We start from the raw sequence: 19664 nt of genomic DNA on the forward strand, positions 1-19664 counted from the left end.
GAAGCCCTGCCTAGAAATAATAAAGTTGCTTTTTAAGCAGGGTGGCATTTCCATTCAAGACAGGCTGAATATTGTTGCTGTTAGGTGCGAAGTCGTGTCCGACCCATCGCAACTCCACGGACAATGATCCTCCAGGCCTTCCTGTCCTCTACCATTCTCCAGAGTCCATTTAAGTTTGCACCGACTGCTTCAGTGACTCCATCCAGCCACCTCATTCTCTGTCGTCCCCTTCTTCTTTTGCCCTCGATCGCTCCCAGCATTAGGCTCTTCTCCAGGGAGTCCTTCCTTCTCATGAAGTGGCCAAAGTATTTGAGTTTCATCTTCAGGATCTGGCCTTCTAAGTAGCAATCAGGGCTGATCTCCTCTAGGACTGACTGAATATTATCTCTGGGCAAAATTGAGACGCCCAATACCCTGAGCCTCTCTAAAAGGTTCGGCCCCTTTAAGAAGGCCGGCGACTTTGTTGCAAATGCTCCTTGTGAGCACAGATTCAAGGGGGTAGCCGTGTGGGTCTGAGGTAGCACAACAAAAACAGAGTCCAAGAGCACCTTCAACAGCTCCCGCCTTGAATAAATCTTAGTTGGTCTTAAAGGTGCTCTTGGGCTCTAGTTTGGTTGTGCCCCTTGTAGGCATCACTTTGCACTGGCGAGCCAATCAAGGTGAGTGAAATGGAGGGGGCAGGAGAGGCTGAGGATCGCCGTCGCGGCTGGCAGAATGACTGGCTGGCTGCAGCTGCTGGGGAACGTTGCGAGGGAGGAGAAAGCTCTCGCGGGCGGGCGGGCAGAAGGGCTCCCATCAGGCGGGGTGGATGAGATGCCACCCATATCTGGGGAGAGAAATAGTAGCAACGCGGTGAAGGCAGACTTTCGCCCCCGGGGTTCGTGAGACGCTTTGGCTTCTTGACGGCGCTGGAAAGGTTTCCTGAAAAGGGGGGGGGGGGGATTTAATGGATTCTTTTGAAATTGTAAATAGTTAAGTGAAGGTTATGTCGCCCCCTTCCAATAGGGCCAGTGATGGGCCTGGAGGGGGTGGGGAGGGGCCGGGCGGGTCCCAGGTGTGTGGGACAGAGCTATGCATCCTGTGTTCCGCGCGGTTACGCCACTTCTCGTGTTCCTCGACGCCTGCGGAATGTTTCAAGGGTTACTCAACAGTCAGAAAGTTGAGAAAGATGGCGGTGCGGGGTGGGGAAAGCAGGAAGCGGGGGAGACAAGGGACTCTCCCCGTGAAAGCTGGCACTCAACCCCTGCGCCCAGGGGAGGCCAGATGCCAATGGAGCCGCTGAAGAAATGGCTGGGCCATCCCAAAGAGCTCTACAGCCTGGTGAAGTTCAAGCTGGGCGGCTATAAGGCGGTGATGCCCCAGGCAGACGAGGTGAGTGAACCCAAAAGCAGGAGGGTTGGAGGGTTGGGTCTTGCTTCTAGGACCTCTCAGCCCTCTTCCCCCCTTCCTCCCTTACCTGTTGGATTCATCGGGGAACCTGGCAGAAATGGGAGGAGAGATGCAATTCCAAAGGGAGTGTGTGTGTGTACCTATTTTGGGAGTGCATATAGCATCTTAAAACAACTCACACAATACTGTTGTGATGAGGGCAGCTTAGAAGAACAGAACTGTGTTGTACAATTGAATGGTAAAAAAAAAAGCCAGGCTAGAAGGTGACAAACAGAAAATGACAAATATGAAAAAGGGGAAAAGGAGAAGGAAGAAAAGGCCTTTTGGGCTGCGTTGCCACCATTTCAGGGCTGGTGTAATACTTTTAGCCTCTGGATCTTGCTGACAACCAACACTGTTAGCTACTTTTTAACACACAAATTGTCAAGTGTATTTCATTCTGTTTCTGCTCTTCTTTGTTCCTTAACCCAAGCTACCTCTGGGTGTAGATCCACAATTGCTTCATTCAAATTAGTTGCAGTTACACCCTTGAACAAGAATAACAAAGATTGTTAAATGGAGTTGGAACAAATTTATTTAAGGTATACATAGTTAGTGGGCTAGTCAACTTAGGCCAGGGTACATGGAATCCTTGGGAGGAGCTAACCCTGTTAACTGCCTGATAAGTGTGTTTATTTGGGAGAAAGACCCATTGAATTAGGGGGTTGGTAGAAAAGGACTGTGCTATACCAGGCTAAAGAGGAAGGCTGAAACTTTCATGTATTCCAAAGTTTAATCCCCAGTATACCATGCAATCTTGTGATGGAGGTTGTTATTTCTGTTTGGCTGATGTTTTCTCCAGATGGGCATTCAGGTAATAACGTGTCTTCCAGAGACAACTAGTGGATGATTTTTGTTTTAAAGAGCAGGGGGGTGGGTGTGATTTTCAACTTTATAATGGTATCCTGGAATTAGTGCCAGGGGTTTTTCAGGCATGTTGTTGCTTCCTTCAACATATACTCAATGCTGAGAAAAATAATTATTTGTTTGCCAAGTAGACTGGTGTTCTTTCCTATGAACCCACATATTTACACTCTCTCTGCCATCTGGGGATGGTGGTAGGTGCAGCGGCCCCAGATCATCATGCTTGACTGCCTTGGGCAACAGGTGGTTCTGTTCCAGAGACCCACCTGTTGCACCCCCACCCTGCTTCCTAGCCATTCAGCCCCTCTCCCCGCCCGCGCTCTTCCTGCAGGACATGCTCTGCGACAGCCTCCGCACCTGCTACATGTACCTGAATCAGACCAGCCGGAGCTTTGCTGCCGTCATCCGAACGCTCGATGGAGAGCTGCGGTGAGTGGCAAGGGGGACAGGCCTGGTGTAGTGGTTAGGAGTGCAGACCTCTAATTTGGCATGCCAGGTTCGATTCTGCGCTCCCCCACATGCAGCCAGCTGGGTGACCTTGGGCTCACCACGGCACTGATAAAACTGCTCTGACCGAGCAGGAATATCAGGGCTCTCTCAGCTTCACCCACCCCACAGGGTGTCTGTTGTGAGGAAAGGAAAGGGAAGGCAAATGTAAGCTGCTTTGAGCCTCCTTCAGATAGAGAAAAGCAGCATATAAGAACCAACTTTTCTTCTCATTCAAGCAATTTGGTGTGTCAAGGAAAGATTTATCAAAGTTGGGGGGGGGGGAACTAAGCTGCCAACCTTGCTCTGGCTAGTAGTTGTCTTTCCTGGGGTCAAGGCAGAGAAGGTTTCTTTCTCAGGCTCTGCATCAGACATTTTTGTCACTGCAGGCTTCTCCTTTGGAAGCATGTAAGGTTCTTGCCTGCTTCTCTGAATGTGATTCATATAGCAGCCTTGTAAGGTAGGCTGCTGGACAATAAAATGATTGCAACTCTCCAACAGCCAAAGGGGCTTTGTGTTCAATACCTGTTAGGAAATCTTTCTGTTTCCCTTTGATCTCTGACCTCCTCCCAGCAGGCTCCCTCAGCTCTGTTAAAATGGAACCTTGTGGGATTTAGTCCACCCATTGACCGAGGGACCCCGAGGACGGGAGAATTGCTGGGAGGAGGGTCAGCTGAAAAATGTGGCACTGTTCAGAGGCCAGACCCAGATGTTTTCTCCAGATGGGCATTCAGGTAATAACGTGTCCTTCTTTGTTCTTCACAGCAACGTGACATGCATCTTCTACTTGGTTCTCCGAGCCATGGACACCGTTGAGGACGACATGACCATCAGTCTAGAAACCAAGGTCCCCATGCTAGAGAACTTTCACTCCTACCTGTACCAGCCAGACTGGAAATTCATGGGGAGCAAGGGAAAAGACAGGCAGTTGCTAGAGGACTTCCCAACGGTGAGCAGGTTTGCCTGTTCTGGTCTCTCATTACTTGGTTTTTAAACTGGTAGTCCGTCCTTTGCATAGATTCAGAGGACATAATCAAAGCTCATTCTGTCTTCCTACCATGAGTTAATTGCCTGTTATGGTCCTATAGCTGCAGAGTTTGCACTGTGCCGCCTGATAATGTTTTAATTAATTATTGAGTATTTTCAAAGCCTTAAGTGTATTGGAACAACAGAAAGAGTCTTTGCTTGTCCACAGATATGGTCCTGAAACAAATTGGTTAACAATCCTTGTAAAACAAATTCAATTTGTAAAAATTCACAGTTGTAAGGGTGGTCCAAGACAGTGAACTATTCCCCTGAGGACAGATTGTGACCTCCTTTGGAGATGCCCATAAGTGTAGCAGACGGGCAGGGCTCCTTGGTTTGTCCCTGATTTCTTTTTGCTAAACAAATTAACCCAGAAAGAAACGTTTAAGAAGGTGGATTGCCATCTAGGCAGCAGGACTCTCTTGAGTTCTGGGAATGTTTGCTGGTATTTGACATAATCAGACAGGAAACAGTCAGGGGCACAAATTGTCTCTTTCAGTGGGCTTGAAGTGGAGCCTGGGGGGTAACCCTTCCTTACTGGCACTCTTGACTGGCTGATTTTTACCTTTGGCGTTGGCTGACTGTACTCTGTTTTATTTACACAGATTACTTATCACCTGTTTTTTTCTCCAGTGGGGACTTAAATTCATGTTCCCCCTCCTCCCATTTCTATCCGCTCTAAACCCTGTGGGAAGGTTAGGCTAAGAGAGTGACTGGCCCACAATCCCATAGAAGTGTGGGGATTCAAATTTTTCTCCTACCACCCAGATATGATGGTGTAACCTGTATGTTGCACTGGTTTGGAGAAAGGGAAGGCTATTGATCGGCATTGCTTCTGGGAAGTTTTCAGGCTCTAGGACAAGAGACAGCCACCCCAAATGCCAATCTGGCCTTACTTTTGTAACTTGCATAGGCTTAAGACGTTGTTGTCTCTTCCCCTCTCCCCTGCACCAACTCCAGTTCTTTTGAAGGAGGCAACATTCTTGATTCTGCTATACAATATACTGATTGGTCCTTCAGGACAGGAATAGCTAAGTGGAGTGTCTATTTCAAAAGCAGCATTTTTCACTGCAGAAAAATCCACGGGTATGTGGAATACCAAATAGCTGGCATTGCTATACTACTGCCAAAGCCTGTTGTACCCAGGAACATTCCTGTCCCAGGAGTCACCAACGTCCAGCTGCGGCCTCATGATAGGCTTGCAGTGTGTTTGGCTTTGAGGGTGTTTTGGTGAAGTGAAGGTATGTTATGGCTTCCTGGAAACCTGTGACTTCCAGTATGTCAGTAGAAGCAGCTGCAGGGCAAGAATGTTACCCTTCAGGTATCCTTCATGTATCGTGATTGATGACTGGTCTGGTTTTGACATGTTGAGAGAGCTATCTCCATGTTATTTACTGCTTGTCTGTTTCTTTTGCTTGAAATTTCTGCCTTAGATCTCTTCGGAATTTCGTAACTTGGCAAAGGTCTATCAAGACATCATTGCCGACGTTTGCCACATGGGGGGACCTGGGATTGCTGAGTTCCTGAAGAAGAAGGTGGATTCCAAGCAGGATTGGGATGAGGTGAGTGTAATGGAGGGGGCGGAAGAGGCTGAGGATTCCCCCTGCGAGACTTGCAGGCTGGTTGGCGGGCAGAACCTCTGTGATGTATACCTTTAGTAAATAGGTCGGTGAGGATCATAGAAAGTTGGCAATGTGAGCAGCCATCACAAATTTACCAGTTAGTTTAAAAAAAAATTTTGCATCTCAGTTGTCATCATTATGATAGAGATATTTTTACTTTGCTGTCTAAGTTTGCATTTGATGGGCTGTAGTAGGAGGTGCCATGGTCACATGCTGGCCACTGATCTTTAGGAGTGCTGTGATGGCCCTGGGCTTGGGAGCCTCTGGAACAATTGCTTTCTGGACTGAAGAGTTCCCAGTTCTTTGAACTCCTACTGCCCACCATCAAAGGAAATGGGGAGAACAATCTCAGAACAAAGGACGTAGCATGTAAGCTATGGACTCCCTAAAGTTCTCTCATTTGGAAACTGCTTGAGCAAGGCTGTACTTATATGTGAGGTTAATAGAGATCACTTCTCCTTGGTCATTCGACTTGATGGACAAGACAAAGGTGGAGATGAATGACAAAATATTTAACAGCAAACAAAATATTTAATAACTGTTATCTATGGATGACCTTACTATGTAAAGTAGAACTGGCTCTCAATTAAAGGGTAACCTTGCCAGGGTACACCATCTGAAGAAGTGTGTATGTACATGAAAGGTTGCATCCAGAATGTTGGTCTTAGACCTAGGATGGGGCTCAGTGAATGCTTGGCCATATGGTTGGGGTATTGCCCACCTAATGCCCCACCAGTTGACGTGTCTGACAACCTAGAGGAGCTGGCTGCCTGGGCCTTGCAGTTCCCCAGACTGTTAGTTCTGGGTGATTTCCATGTCCATGCAGAGCTGCCAGCCTGGCATGGCACAGACCTAGTATCGGCCGTGGAGACAGGTTGTCACTGGTCCCCCCCCCCGGCATGCCACACCCTGAATTTGATCTTTTATGCAGCGGTAGATTGTTCCATGGTCAGACCACAGTGCCTTGAAGGCAAAGTGGATAGATTGCTAATACCACCCCCTCCCTGTATGGGCCACCCGCAGAGACGTATGGATCCAGATGGTTTCCTGAATGCTCTGTGGAACTCGATGCCACTTGGTGACCTACTAGATGATCTATTCAGCGACCGGCTTAACCGGGTGCTGGCATAATGGATGAGATCACTCCCCAATGTCCTCCTTGGCCCCGTCTCAAACAGGCTCCTTGGTACACAAAGGAGCTGTATGAGAGGAAATGGGAACTGAGACTGGTAGAGCAAGTCTGAAGGAAGATGCACAACAAAACTTCAAGAAAATCTTATAGGATGCTTATGAAAGCCTATTATGGTCTTCTTTCCCCCCGCACAGAGCACCTTTTTTTACAGAACCTACACATACCAGTTAGACATTAAAGGCCCTTATCAAAACACTTATTTGTTTCACGAAAATAAACATTTTCCCCTAAACCAATCCACAAAACCTTGAAGCCAAGTAAGGGCCTGGCTAAGCAGACGCTCCATTCCCTGTTTGAAGGCAAGAACATTTTCTTCCCCCACTTAAGCTGAGGCTGGGCCACCTCCTCCGATCTAGTGGAGCTCCATGGACTCTGATTGGCTGGCAGTCACTTGGTATCACATGAAGCCAAAATCATAAGGATGGGTTCATAGCCCTGTAGGAGAGGCGGGACTAAGGATGATTTTCACAATGCCGAAACTACATCTCCGGGCTGCTCCTTGCCAGTTGCTTACTTAGTTATTTATTATGTGCCTCTCTCCGAAGAGCTCTGGGCTGCCTAATCTCCCCTCTTCCATTTTATCCTTGCAACAACTTTTGTGAAGTCAGTCAGGTGAGAGTTCTTGAAGTCAGTGGAGTGAAATTTTTTTTTTTTTACTGACAGTCTGACTCTCATAGGGTAGGTGGGACACATACCTGCTCTGGGGCTACTTGGTCAGGGCCTCTCCCTCCCTTGCAAACACACCCACCCACAGACTCTCTTCCCTTCCCCCCTCCTGTTTCCCCATTTAACTGTTGGTTTCCCAACCTCACTCCCTCCCAAGCAAACACACATTCCCACAGATATTCTGCATTCTCTCCCTCTTCCTGTTTACCTGCTCCTCCACTGCTGCCTTGGCTAAGGTGACCAGATAATTGTACTTATGTTGCAATTAATATATATATAACACAATACTATTTTTACATTCTATGCATTCTATGAAAATGTTTGTTGCTCCATATAGACCAAATTTTTAATCAAGAACCACCCCGGTCAATGGTGTCCTGCTTCACCAATGTTAAAATCTGGTCACCTTAGCCTTGGCCCCTGCTGTGTGCGTGGAGGGTTGCTAGGCCCCAAGGCCTCAAGGGCAGTGGAGCCACTGGCTCAGCCCATTGCGGCACACGCAGTGCCTGATTAGGCCCCCAGGGCCGGCACACCTTCTTCCAAGACCCCGGGGATGGAGCAGCTGCTGCCTTAGCCCCCATTGGGCCCTCACATCTTCTAGCGTACTCCATAGGCGAGACTATGGACATCATGTCCATATTCATTTCCATTTGATGATGAGTGCCAGGAGATGTGTCCCACATCAACAAGTAAATTTGTGTGTTGGTTCAAGCATTGCTTTTTCCTAAAACAGCAGAGTGTAACAAGACAATCAGACAATTGACAGCAATACTCCTGCTGACAGCTTGCTATGTGGCTCCTAAGGCTTCGGCAAAGTTGCTAGACCTTGGTTGCACTTGTCCTGACCACCACAACCCTCTAGGGCAGGGGTGGGCAAACAGTGGCTCTCCAGATGTCTTTGGACTACAATTACCATGACTCCCCATCAGCATTATGCAGTAATGGTGAAATAAGTGAAGGATCTTTCTTCAAATCAGGATCTGGATGGGCTTCTCTGTTCTCCTCCAGATCTGTTTTGGTGACAGTTGAGCCTGTGGGCTGTCAGTTCTGGGCAAAGCTGGCAAGGTGCCTTGCTGTGGAGTCATGGGGTGGCTTTGCATGCACATGATTATTCCTTGAGGTCCATAGAACCCGAACCACACATGAAACAGCTCCCACTGATCAAATACAGAAAACATCCCCAGCATGGCTTTCCAGAGGACAGGATGCATGACTGTGGGAATGGTTAGCATATAAATCTATGCCTGCATGGATCATTCTTTAGTCTACAGGAGAATGGTCTTGGGAGGGCAATGGCGAGCTGCACCTGGCTGTTTTTGTGACAAACTGCATCTTTTCAACCCCTTATAGTATGGCCACTATACTTTTGGCCTGGTTGAGATCGGCCTCTCCCAGCTCTTCTCTGCATCCAAGCTGGAAAATCCCATCATTGGACAAGACACGGATCTGGCCAACTCTATGGGCCTCTTCCTTCAAAAAACCAACTCCATTCGAGACTACCTGGAGGACCAAGTAGAAGGCAGAGAATTCTGGCCCAGAGAGGTAAAAGAAGGGAGGGACGAGGGGGAAGAAGGAGGTCACTTGGAGAACTGATTGTTGTGAAATGCTGCTGGTTGTGTTAAGGAAAGTCACTTTCTTAGGTGGTAAAAATTTCAGGAAGCTCCAGGTAGAGCCACAGGAGTCTTTGGAGCCTTTTCAACTTGGGTCTGTGAAAAAACAGAGAGGGAAATAAGTGATTGGGGGAGTACCACTTCTTCTTGGACTACTATAAACTACTAGAGGTTTGGTCAGGTCCTCTTCTTTTCCTGTCTGCCTTTTGAGTGCAATGACCACATTCAACCCTTAGGCTGTTCTTTTGACATAATTCTTGGTAGTCAGTTTCCCAACTAAGAAATACAGAGGAACAGTTCTTTTATATTTCCTTTACATACATTTACTCCATGTTGGAATCGCCAGCACTGCTTACCGTGCGTCAACTTTATGGACATTTGTCCATGCTGGTTTGGGATTCCCATTTGGCTTTTAACATTTGCAACAAACTGCTGTAAAAAGTTTAAAAATCATCATACAGAAGTACAAATCTAAGCTAAAATCTTACTTCTGCTGACCTGCTTGGGATCGGCCTCTCATGGCTATGTAAGAAGTGGATTTAGACAAACCACATTGTCTCAAACAACACCTGTCTATAATATGGAGATAATGACACTGGCCTACATTACAGGGCAGGTATAATATAAGCACTGGAAATGCTTATGTAAATGCCATTATGCAAAAGAGATTATTTTATCTCAATACTTAGGGTTTTTTGTGTCCTTGCTGGCAGACAATAGAGTCTTGATTAGTAGTCACCTTTCAACACCAGGTAGGATGGCTACAATTCCAGAAGGGGCTTCAAAGGAATGAAAATTTGGTTGTTCCTTAATAATCAAGGCAAACTTCCAGAGCCCTGTTGTTCAGCTCAAATGTGTGTGTTGTTTAGCATAGAGCAGGACTTTGGCTCTGATCAAAGCATGATGGCCCAGCCTTGGTTAGTGCTGCCTGAAGGCCATAGTTGACCTGCAGGGAGATACACAAGGAGATGGTCCTACAGATATGTAATTCCCAGGCTGTGATGGGTTTTTGAAGGTCAGAACGAGCCCCATGAGCCAAACGCTAAAAGACACTGGCAGCCAGGGTGGCTTCCTCAGAATGGGCATGATGTGTTCCCACCAATTAGCCCTGACAACAATTGAGTGCAGCCACTTTCTGTGCACCACTGGCAGTTTCCAGATTGTCTTCAAGGGCAGCCTGATGCCCAATGCATTACTGTAGTCCCCTCTGCAAGGATCTGTATGTGCAGACCCTCTTGAGTCTCAAATGAGTGAGTAGGCAAAGCAGAGACAGGAGATAAAAGGCATTCCTGGCCACAGTGCAACCTCCTTTGCTCTTTAAGCAAGTCGGGTTCATGAGCCTGCCCCTTTGAGCTTTTAACCTGCTCTGCTCCCTGAACATGAGCAACATTCTTCATGTCAATGACAAAATAAGTGAATCAGATCTTTTAAAAATGCACAAAATGTAAGGGAATGTGCTTTTGGCTGTTTTTGGTGAATTGTGTGTGGACTTTGTTTTGGTACAGGGATGGTGAATGGACTGCTGGCTTTAACACAGAACTGTGGAAAAGCCCCAGTTAAAATACTTTTGGTTTGTTCTTAGGTTTGGAGCAAGTATGCGAAGAAACTTTCTGATCTGGCCATGCCAGAGAAAATCGACAAGGCTGTTCAATGCATGAATGAGCTCATCACTGACACACTCCATCACGTTCCAGATATCTTGACCTACTTATCCCAGCTGAGAAACCAAAGCGTGTTCAAGTTCAGTGCTATTCCCCAGGTAGGTTGGATAGCCTGCGGGTTTGTCGTGCACTACCATGGCTTCAGAGCCTCCAGTGTAAAAATTAAGATGAAATTCCAACTCCTGCTGGACCATTTGAGGGGGGGGGGGCAGGGAATCGCCTGGCACCCCTCCATCATGTCTGGACACAGCTCCAAATAATACCCTGCTGGGATCTGACTGCACCAAGGGTGGGGGAGGCAGCAGCCCACTATGACTCCACTGTGCTTGAATCCAGCTCCCAGTGGAGAATTGACTTGGCACAGCTGTTGTCTTCTGATACTCAGGAATCTCTTTGGGAGCTAAGTTTTGGCTAAGAAAAGGGTCTAATAAACATGCAGATAAGTGCCGTCAAATCATAACTGACTGATGTTGATCCAAGCAAGGGGATTCCAAGGCAAGTAAGAAGCAGAGGTGGTTTGCCTTTGCCTTCCCCTGCAGAGCTTTTCTTGATGTACACTGCTTAGCTTTTGGGATCTGACAAAATCAGGCTACACTTTGCCGCTTTCCCTCCCATTCCATAAATGCAGGTTAATATACTGGAAAATAGCTAATGGGTTCTGTCCTTTGTCCAAGATCAAGGAACAGGCTATATCGAGTTGGCTGTGGTCCGTATCTATTCTGAAGCCATTAGAATGGGCTGCAGTCTAAGGAGCCCTTTTGTTGGTTTTCTGGGTTTTTAATTTATGGGTTCCCTCTTGTATGTATCTTCCCAGTACTACTTTGCTAAGATGTACAATCTGGATGTGTCAAACCTTGACCTGAGCTCCACAAGCCAAGAATCTGGGCTCAGGTAGGTTTTGTGCATGTATACACTGGGGTGGGGTAAGATTTAAGGCTTGGGTCCCCAAACAGCTCATGGTTCCACTTCCATAATCAGAAGAAGCAGAGTAAACCAAGGCCAGTAAGCTCCTGATGTCAGATGTTGTTTTGCATTCTCTTGGCTCACAGTTTTAGGCATCATCTGGCATAGAATATACGCAGTCCTGGTACGACCTCTCTGGTAGAAGCCCTGCGATGTGGTGATGCCTCTCCTCCCCCCGCCACAGGTGATGGCCATTGCCACTTTGGCTGCCTGCTACAACAACAAGCAGGTTTTCAGAGGGGTGGTGAAGATCCGGAAGGGACAAGCCGTCACCCTGATGATGGATGCCACCAATATCGATGCTGTCAAAGCCATCGTGTACCAGTACGTGGAAGAGGTAAGTTGGGCAGCAGGAGTGCAGTCTTTATACAAGAATTCTTCTTGGTGGTTCTAATGCCAGGAATGCTCAGATGCTTACTGTGCTATTTAAACAATGCCTTTATATCATTCATGTATTCATCTCCCATTAGATCTACCGGAAAATCCCAAGCACTGATCCTTCTTCCAGCAGAACTCAACAGATCATCGCTTCCATCCGATCCCTGAGTGTCCCCAGCGGCGCCCTCATCTCCTGAGTCCATTACTCGCCCATCTATCTGTCCTGTGGCTGCCTTGAGCTGGCACTATCTGAGCACCTTCTCAAAAGTGACAGAGGAATATGGGCGAGAACTGAGCACAGAGCTCTGAGCATTCCTGGAATGTTCTCCCCCTCCCCATCATTTATCTCTCCCTCTTGTATTTTGTACAAAAAAATTGATTCTCATGGCATCTTTAAGACTAACAAAGATTTATTCAAGGTGTGTTATGTGTGCATGCATGCTTCCTAAGTCAATGGAACAAAAATCATAAAAGTACAGATATAACAAGAGAGTAAATTAGTGTGTATGTATATAGTAAATTACTAAACAGCTTCCTTTACTCTCTCCCTATATCTGTACTCTTATGATTTTTATTCCATTGTCTGAGGAAGTGTACATGCACATGAAACCTAATGTCCCTGACCCCCGGGAGGCACGCCTGCCCTTAAACAGGGCCAGGGCCTTCTCGGTCCTGGCCCTGACCTGGTGGAATGCAATCAGAGTAGTTTAGCAGTGGGAATAGGCTGCCTAAGGAGGTGGTGAGCTCCCGCTCACTGGCAGTCTTCAAGCAAAGGTTGGATACACACATTTCTTGGATGCTTTAGGATGCTTAGGGCTGATTCTGTGTTGAGCAGGGGGTTGGACTAGATGGCCTGTATGGCCCCTTCCAACTCTGTGAATCCCGGAAAATCAACAGGCCCTGGCAGAGCTACCAGTGTTCTGCTGGGCCTGTAAGATAGAGCACTTACATTTGGTTGAGGCCGGGTTAGAAAGATTGGGTGCCGGCCCCTATAGGCTGGACATTTCCTGTAAATATCCTCTGGGGCAGTGGTCCCCAACCTGTGGGCCGTGGCCCGGTGCCGGGCCGCAAAGGCCATGGCGCCGGGCCACGGCACCCTCTCCCCTCTCTGGGGCGATGGTAACTGCTGTGGTATAGTTGAGGGGGTGGGATGGGGGAGTTGTAGATTGCATTCTGTAGACTGGTTTTCGCTGCCAATATTGGTTACATGTACTGATTTTATGTGGTTTTTAATGTTTTTCTTGTAAACAGTCACGAGCCAGCTGGTAGTGGCAGTCATTAAATACTATTATAAATAAAATAAATAAATTACTTGAATAAATCTTTGTTGGTCTTAAAAGTGCCATTGGACTCACATTTTATTTTGCTACTTCAGATCAACATGGCGATCCACTTGAATCTTCCTGTCTTTTGTGTATGTGTGTTTGTTTGTGGTGCGTGGCTGTCGAATTCCTAGGCCAGCAGGATCAGGACTCACATTTCAGTCACAAGCTGGTCAGGGCTGGAACGTTTTGCTAAGAAATATCTTCTGAGAAATATCAAACAAATAGCAGTTTCCAAACTAGGACCCTTATTTTGCTTTTAGATGAATTGACTACAAACAAGTCTGTGTGTGTGTATACACATACATACAACAAAGCCCATTGTATCTAATAATACAATGGGTGCTAGGACCCTCCTACCCTGAGCAGGCCAGCCAAGAACTCCCCACCTCCATGGCCCCCCAAAAGGCCTGCCCAGGCCTTGGTGGGCCCTTTCGGGGTGGGGGGAAAGCTCTGGGGGAGATTCTGCTCCACCCCACTGCCCCCAAAGGCCTGCTGAGGCCTCCGCAGGCATTGGTGGGCCATTTTTTTTGGGCGGGGGAGCGATGGCAGGGGATTCCCTGTAAAGGCCGTGGCCAGAGCTGTTCGGGGTAACAGGAGCAGTGACAGGGCCCCCTCCCTCCACCCCACTGCTCCCAGCCACAGTCCCTGGCCCTGTGCCCTCCCTCCCAGCTCCAGCTGCCTGCCTACCTTACCGGTGGCTGACACTTCTTCCATTTGGAAAAAGCTGGAGTGGGACATGGGGTGGGAAATCCCTCCTGATTGGCCTGTCATTAGCTGGCCAACCAATCAGGGATGGGACAGCCGCCCTGACTGGTGGTTAGGCTGCGAGTCCCAGCTCCTGCCAACACCCTCTTACTGTTTTATTAAGATGAACAGATTTTTTTTCTTTATTTTAGACTATTTTGATTTCCATTTTGGACATACATTGCCTTTTAACTAGGATGATAAAGATACATCTTTGCTGCTTATGACTGTGACAGTAAAAGAAAAGGTGTGAAATAAACCACTATTCTTTGCTTAACTTGGGTGTTGTGTGAAAGGAGTGTGCAAAGTTAGCCTTTTCTGTTTCTTAGCATGTAACAGTTGGTGTTGATTCCAACAGGAGGAGAAACTTCATGTCCTTTGTAGTTAACTGGGCTCATTTTAAAAGGTTGTGAAGGTAGGGGAGGGAATAGATTCAGCAGAGATAATTTGGGCACTGTTTGCCAATCTTTTAGTAGCAAACTCTGATAAAGTTGGTGATAGCTCAATGTACACTGATAAATCAGGGGTGGGGGAGAGAGAGGGACATTTGCAATCAGGGACTCAATGGTTCTCTATTCAATCACATTTGGGAGCTTGTTGGGAGACCCCGAGGGAGGTGTCTGCTAAAGGAGCAGAGTGGGAAGAGCCAAGCAGAAGCCACACTGCAGTGGACCCCTTGGTTTCCAATTCCCACCTCAGTATTCTGCTATCAGCACCTTTAGCTTTCAAAATATGGAGGGATTGGTATATCAGGCTTTCAACTGCCAAGGTGAGGTCAGTCTCTTCTGGGATTTAGCTTGGTGCAGTGGTGAAATGTGCCATGCTGGGGCCTGGGAGGCCCAGAATTGAATTCCCACTCTGCCAGGGAAGCTTTAGTGACAGCACACCAGGTCCACTTTGTTAACATTGGATAACCTTGGGCCAGTCACATACGCTGCTAATGATTCAGAAGTCACATCTTAATCTACTACTACTACAAAAAAAAATCTCTTCAACTTAAGTCTTCTTAGAACTTGTCTTTGTGAATGTGGGAAAGCTGAGACCAGGAAGCTCGTTGTTGAGTGTCCTTGCCCCCAGAAAACCCCAATATTGTTGGCAAGTCACCATTTCCCAGCAGAGGCAGCCATCTTCAACCATATTTTTGGTAGGGATCGAATATGTGCGCTTACAGGATAGTGTCTTTTATGTCACCACCCACTTTCTGAGAGCAAAACGTTTCCTATTCTGCCCCCTCTATTTTCTTGTCTCCAGAGTTTACATATCTACAGAACCCTTAAAAATAAATAGCCTATACGGAAGTAGTGAAGAAACCACTGTCCAAAAATCCCCCAAGTTAACACACACAACAGGATTCAGTGTAGAAGAAAAACATTTAACTTTAGTGGAAGTTGGGGGCATACAAGAATGTACCACATAATTCAAGTGAACACGGAGGATGTTATGTCCACCCATAACAAGCAAAAGAGAAGAATTTTAAGGTGGCCCATAGCTTGCAAGGCAAGAACACAGACAGTATTCAAGGACATCAGTGCCTGAAAGCAATGAGCCACAATAATGATCCAGGTGGTCCTTTTCATAGTAAATATACCAATAAGGATCTCTTGTCAGATAGCTGAATCTGTAGGTCAGAAGTAGAGACATGACAAATATGAACTAGTCTCTCTCCTATGCTTCTGTTTGCTGGTGCAGAGCCATTCATAGGAAGAAGTCTTTCTTTTTTGCACAAATCAGAATGGCTGCTGGTGATATTTTCTTGTCAAAACCACATGCTATATATTCAGAGTTGGAACACTGAATAGAAGGCTGTCCAGAGTCCCCAGCTAAGTACTAGAAGGAAGGAGAACCTCCAGCAGTTTACCCTGATCCCTCCCATGGGGGCCATTTCCCCCTTTTCTAGTATCTGGCCTGGTTTGAGTTTACTTTGTCAGTCCATAGCTTTGAGCCATGAATGCTGAAAAGGTGTATCAGTACTAAGCTACACATCAGTAAGAGACTCTTCCTTTTACATTCAGGCTGATCTTGCACTTCGATGGCAGGGGCTTCCTTGTCTTTTACGCCTGCCAGATTCACCTATGTTCTTCTCCCACTGCTCAGCCGGCGACTGACATCTTGAACCCAGAGTTTGATCGTAAAGCCACCCCCGTGTGCAATACTCTCCTGGACCAAAGCTCCATATTAAAAAGAACCAGTTCCCCAAAGCTGAGAGGAGACTGCAGGGAACATGTGAAAACAAAGGGAAAAGGTAATGCATTATTTGGCTCTTAGTGTTGTAACCTCTTCACATGCTAGGGAGAAGAAGTCTATTGTTGGAAACAGTGCCATCCTGGCTGATTAGTAATTTCAGCTTCTCTGACCTTTTAACTTGTCTTTTCCCTGATTTTTTTTCTTTCTGTGCCCCAGGGAACGTGATTAAGAATGAAGTTCTGTATCTGGCAAAGATCCGCCCACTTTCCCTTGGCTCTCTCTTGCCACCCTCTGGTCTCAAATCCTTGCTTGATCATGCCCTTCAGTTCAGCTCAGAGTGTCTCAACAGCCAGCTACAGGGACGAGGGTTACACCCACAGATCTACGGGAAGGACAGGTGTCCTGCAGGACATGAGGTGATGAAGGACACCTTTGGCCCTGTGGATGGCTTGAAGAGACTCACCTGGTGGTGTCCTCAATGCCAACTTGCAGTGCTACCAGAAGAGAGTCATGGCAACTGAGGTGCTGAGTTTTTTCCTCCCTTCCCTTTGCATCGATCCTGTGGCAATGGGATTCTGCTAGCAGGATGAAATTCAGCCCCTGTTGAAGGAGGGGCTAGGCCATGATATGACTGTCATGAAGATGCCACCAAAAATGATCCTTCAACCATCCTGGCATTAATACAATGGATCTGCATGTTGTGCCAATTGTCTCCGTCCTATTATTTGGCTTCTGTCACTTAGATTCTGCTGATGACGATCTTGGCTGAGCAGCCGCAAACGGCATAGCTTGGACAGGGAATGCTTGCCAGTGAGGAGGCCATTTTTGGCTGCAGCACCAGCCATAGCAAGCACACAGTTCTCCTTAAGCTCTCATGCTATTATTATGAATGTACATATGTAGTATTCAGTGTTTGTACTGTGGTTTATGTAAACAATGAAGGACTGGATCTTGTATAACATTCAACCCCAGGATTAGGAAGTATGAACTGGCTGGATTGGCATTGGATTATATCTGTATATTCATAGAATCATGATGTTTGAAGAGACCTCCAGGGTCATCTAGTCCAACCCCCCCCCACACACAATGCAGTAACTCACAACTACCTGCCCACCCCCAGTGCCCCCAATTTCATGCCCAATGGATCCAAAATCCAGCCAGACCTGGAGGAAATTCACCTACCATTCCACAGCAGCGGTTAGCAATTCCCTGGGTATGCAAGGAAGGGCCACAAGAGACAAACACTGGCACATCCCTTCCTCTTTTCTTTGCCACCCCAAACAAACAAACTTCATACAATATCTTATACATTCAAATGAGCTCTAGGTCCACCGAGGGGTGGTGATTCTACTATGCTAATAAGCCTAAGAAGCAAACATCAACATCTTTATCTTTCATTTTTACTCCAAAAAGCTGGGTTTTTTTACAATAGGGATCTTCATTATTATCTAACACCAGGATGCTTCATTATTTCTCATTTGTCAGCATATAAAGTTCTTGCCTGCTTCTCTGAATGTTATTCGAACAACAACATCCCACAGCAGCAATTAGCAATTTCCTGGATATGCAAGGAAGGGCCACAAGAGACAAACACTGGCCTATCCCTCCCTACCCACCTACTCACAATCTGCCTAAATTCATAAAATCAGCATTTCTGTCAGATGACTATCTAGTCTCTGCTTTAAAACTTCCAAAAGAGGAGAACCCGCCACCTCTTGAGGAAGCCTGTTCCACTGAGGAACTGCTCTGTGAGAAACTTCTTCCAGATGAAACCAATTTCAACCCATTGGTTCTGTTCTAACCCTCTGTAGCAACAGAAAACAACTCTGCTCCATCTTCTCTATGACAGCCCCTCAAGTATCTGGTTATCATATCATCTCAGTCACCTTCTCTCCAGGCTTAACAGGCCAACCTTCCTCACCCTTTCATCATATGACTTGGTCTCAGAGTAAATTCAGAAGCACACCCGCTGTCATTTCAGCTCAGGTTGGTGGTCTTTTCATGGGATGACAAACTGTGCAGCAGGGTATGCATAAGAGGTGGAGGGGATGCAAATGAACTCCACAGCCAATGTCCAAGGGAAAAAGACAGGATATTAGACAATGACCTGGAGTTTACATTTTCAGCTGTATGCTGTATAGCTATGACAGACAGGAGATAATTAAAATTCTATCTGGAAAATAAGAAGCCCAATGAACAATGAAAGTTGCTGAGTGGCATTATTATTATCCAGGGAATCTCCATATAAACTGTCCCTCCCAGGGCATATCTGGGGCAGGCTCACACTCTTTTCCTTAACACCCCAAACCTACAAACTTTATACAGCATCATATACATTCAAATGAGCTCTAAGTCCACCGAGGGGGTGGTGATTCTACTATGCTAATAAGCCTAAGAAGCAAGCGTCAACATCTTTCTCTTTCACCTTTACTCCAAAAAGCTGGGTTTTTTTATAGGAGGGATCTTATCAATACACAGACACCAGGATTCTTCAATATTATCTAAACAGCTGCTTCTCTAGCCCACCTTATTATCAGGGTGAACTCCTCATGCTATGCTACTACACAAGCAATTCTGCTCTGACCCTTCAGTACTGAACTTTTTTCTCACTTGGATGCCAGTTTTCTTCTTTACATAAGTGGGGGACACACCAGAAGAGAGCATTGCATCTTGTTAAACCGGTGGGCCACTAGGGCAGAGTCTGCACTTTGTGGGGTGGGGTGTTTCAAGAGGATTTTCAGATACTTTTCAGAAGAGCCTAATGCTAAGAGCCTAATGCTGGGAGCCATCGAGGGCAAAAGAAGAAGGGGACGACAGAGAATGAGGTGGCTGCATGGAGTCACTGAAGCAGTAGGTGCAAACTTAAATGGACTCCGGGGAATGGTAGAGGACAGGAAGGCCTGGAGGATCATTGTGCATGGGGTCGCGATGGGTTGGACATGACTTCGCACATAACAACAAATAACAACAGACCTGGGGGTTTCTTGAAGGCATGTATCTTCCTTAACCCAAGCTGTCTCTGGGTATGAATTGGGCTGGCCCCTAGATAGCCTGCCCCCAGTTGGTGGCCGCAGGGTGCTCAGAGATTCTCATGCCCACACACAGCCTGGATGCCGAGGAATCCCGGCCTGCGGTGCCCTAGCCACCCTTCTGCTTCACCAAAGCACCACTGAACCGGAGAGCGGGAGGGGCGGCCACCGCCCTGGCTACACCAGCCCTGCCTGGCGCTCGCCTCCTGGGCCTCCTTCCCTCCCTCGCTGCCCACCCCACCTCTACCCCCCGTGCCTGCCGCCTGCCCAGCACACCCTCGCCCTGCTCCCTTCACGATCATGCCTGGTCACAGCCCGCGCTCTAGCGGCAGTCCGCCACGCAGCGTGCAGCCCAAGAGTGATAGGGGCACCCGTTGCCACGGGTCAGTAAGGCCTGCCCGTCCCTCCCCACCTGTGCCTCCCTCCCTCACCGTCAAGCCACCCCCCCGCCTCCTTCCTGCCTAGCCCTCAGCCCGTTGCCTTGGG

At 47.3% G+C, this 19664-nt stretch overlaps 1 protein-coding gene across 4 annotated transcripts; it reads left to right on the top strand.

The window, feature by feature from the left end:
• Positions 1-830: 830 nt before the first annotated feature.
• Positions 831-14213, top strand: LOC143835189 (squalene synthase-like). 4 transcript variants are annotated; one of them, XR_013230034.1, is made up of 9 exons: positions 831-1371; positions 2624-2721; positions 3544-3727; positions 5238-5366; positions 8635-8826; positions 10477-10653; positions 11370-11446; positions 11605-11855; positions 11989-12079. XR_013230034.1 is itself a non-coding variant. In XM_077332471.1 (8 exons), exons 1-8 carry the CDS (start codon positions 1072-1074, stop codon positions 11704-11706), a joined length of 1161 nt encoding a protein of 386 aa, XP_077188586.1. In that variant the 5' UTR covers positions 831-1071; the 3' UTR covers positions 11707-11835. The 4 variants fall into 4 exon arrangements, 2 of the variants coding, with proteins under 2 accessions (XP_077188586.1, XP_077188573.1); XM_077332471.1 differs by lacking the exon at positions 11989-12079 and having other exon boundaries at positions 11703-11835; XR_013230037.1 differs by lacking the exon at positions 11370-11446 and having other exon boundaries at positions 833-1371.
• Positions 14214-19664: the final 5451 nt, after the last annotated feature.

The sequence above is a fragment of the Paroedura picta genome, chromosome 1, assembly GCF_049243985.1.
Source record: "Paroedura picta isolate Pp20150507F chromosome 1, Ppicta_v3.0, whole genome shotgun sequence".
NCBI classification, from domain to species: domain Eukaryota; kingdom Metazoa; phylum Chordata; class Lepidosauria; order Squamata; family Gekkonidae; genus Paroedura; species Paroedura picta.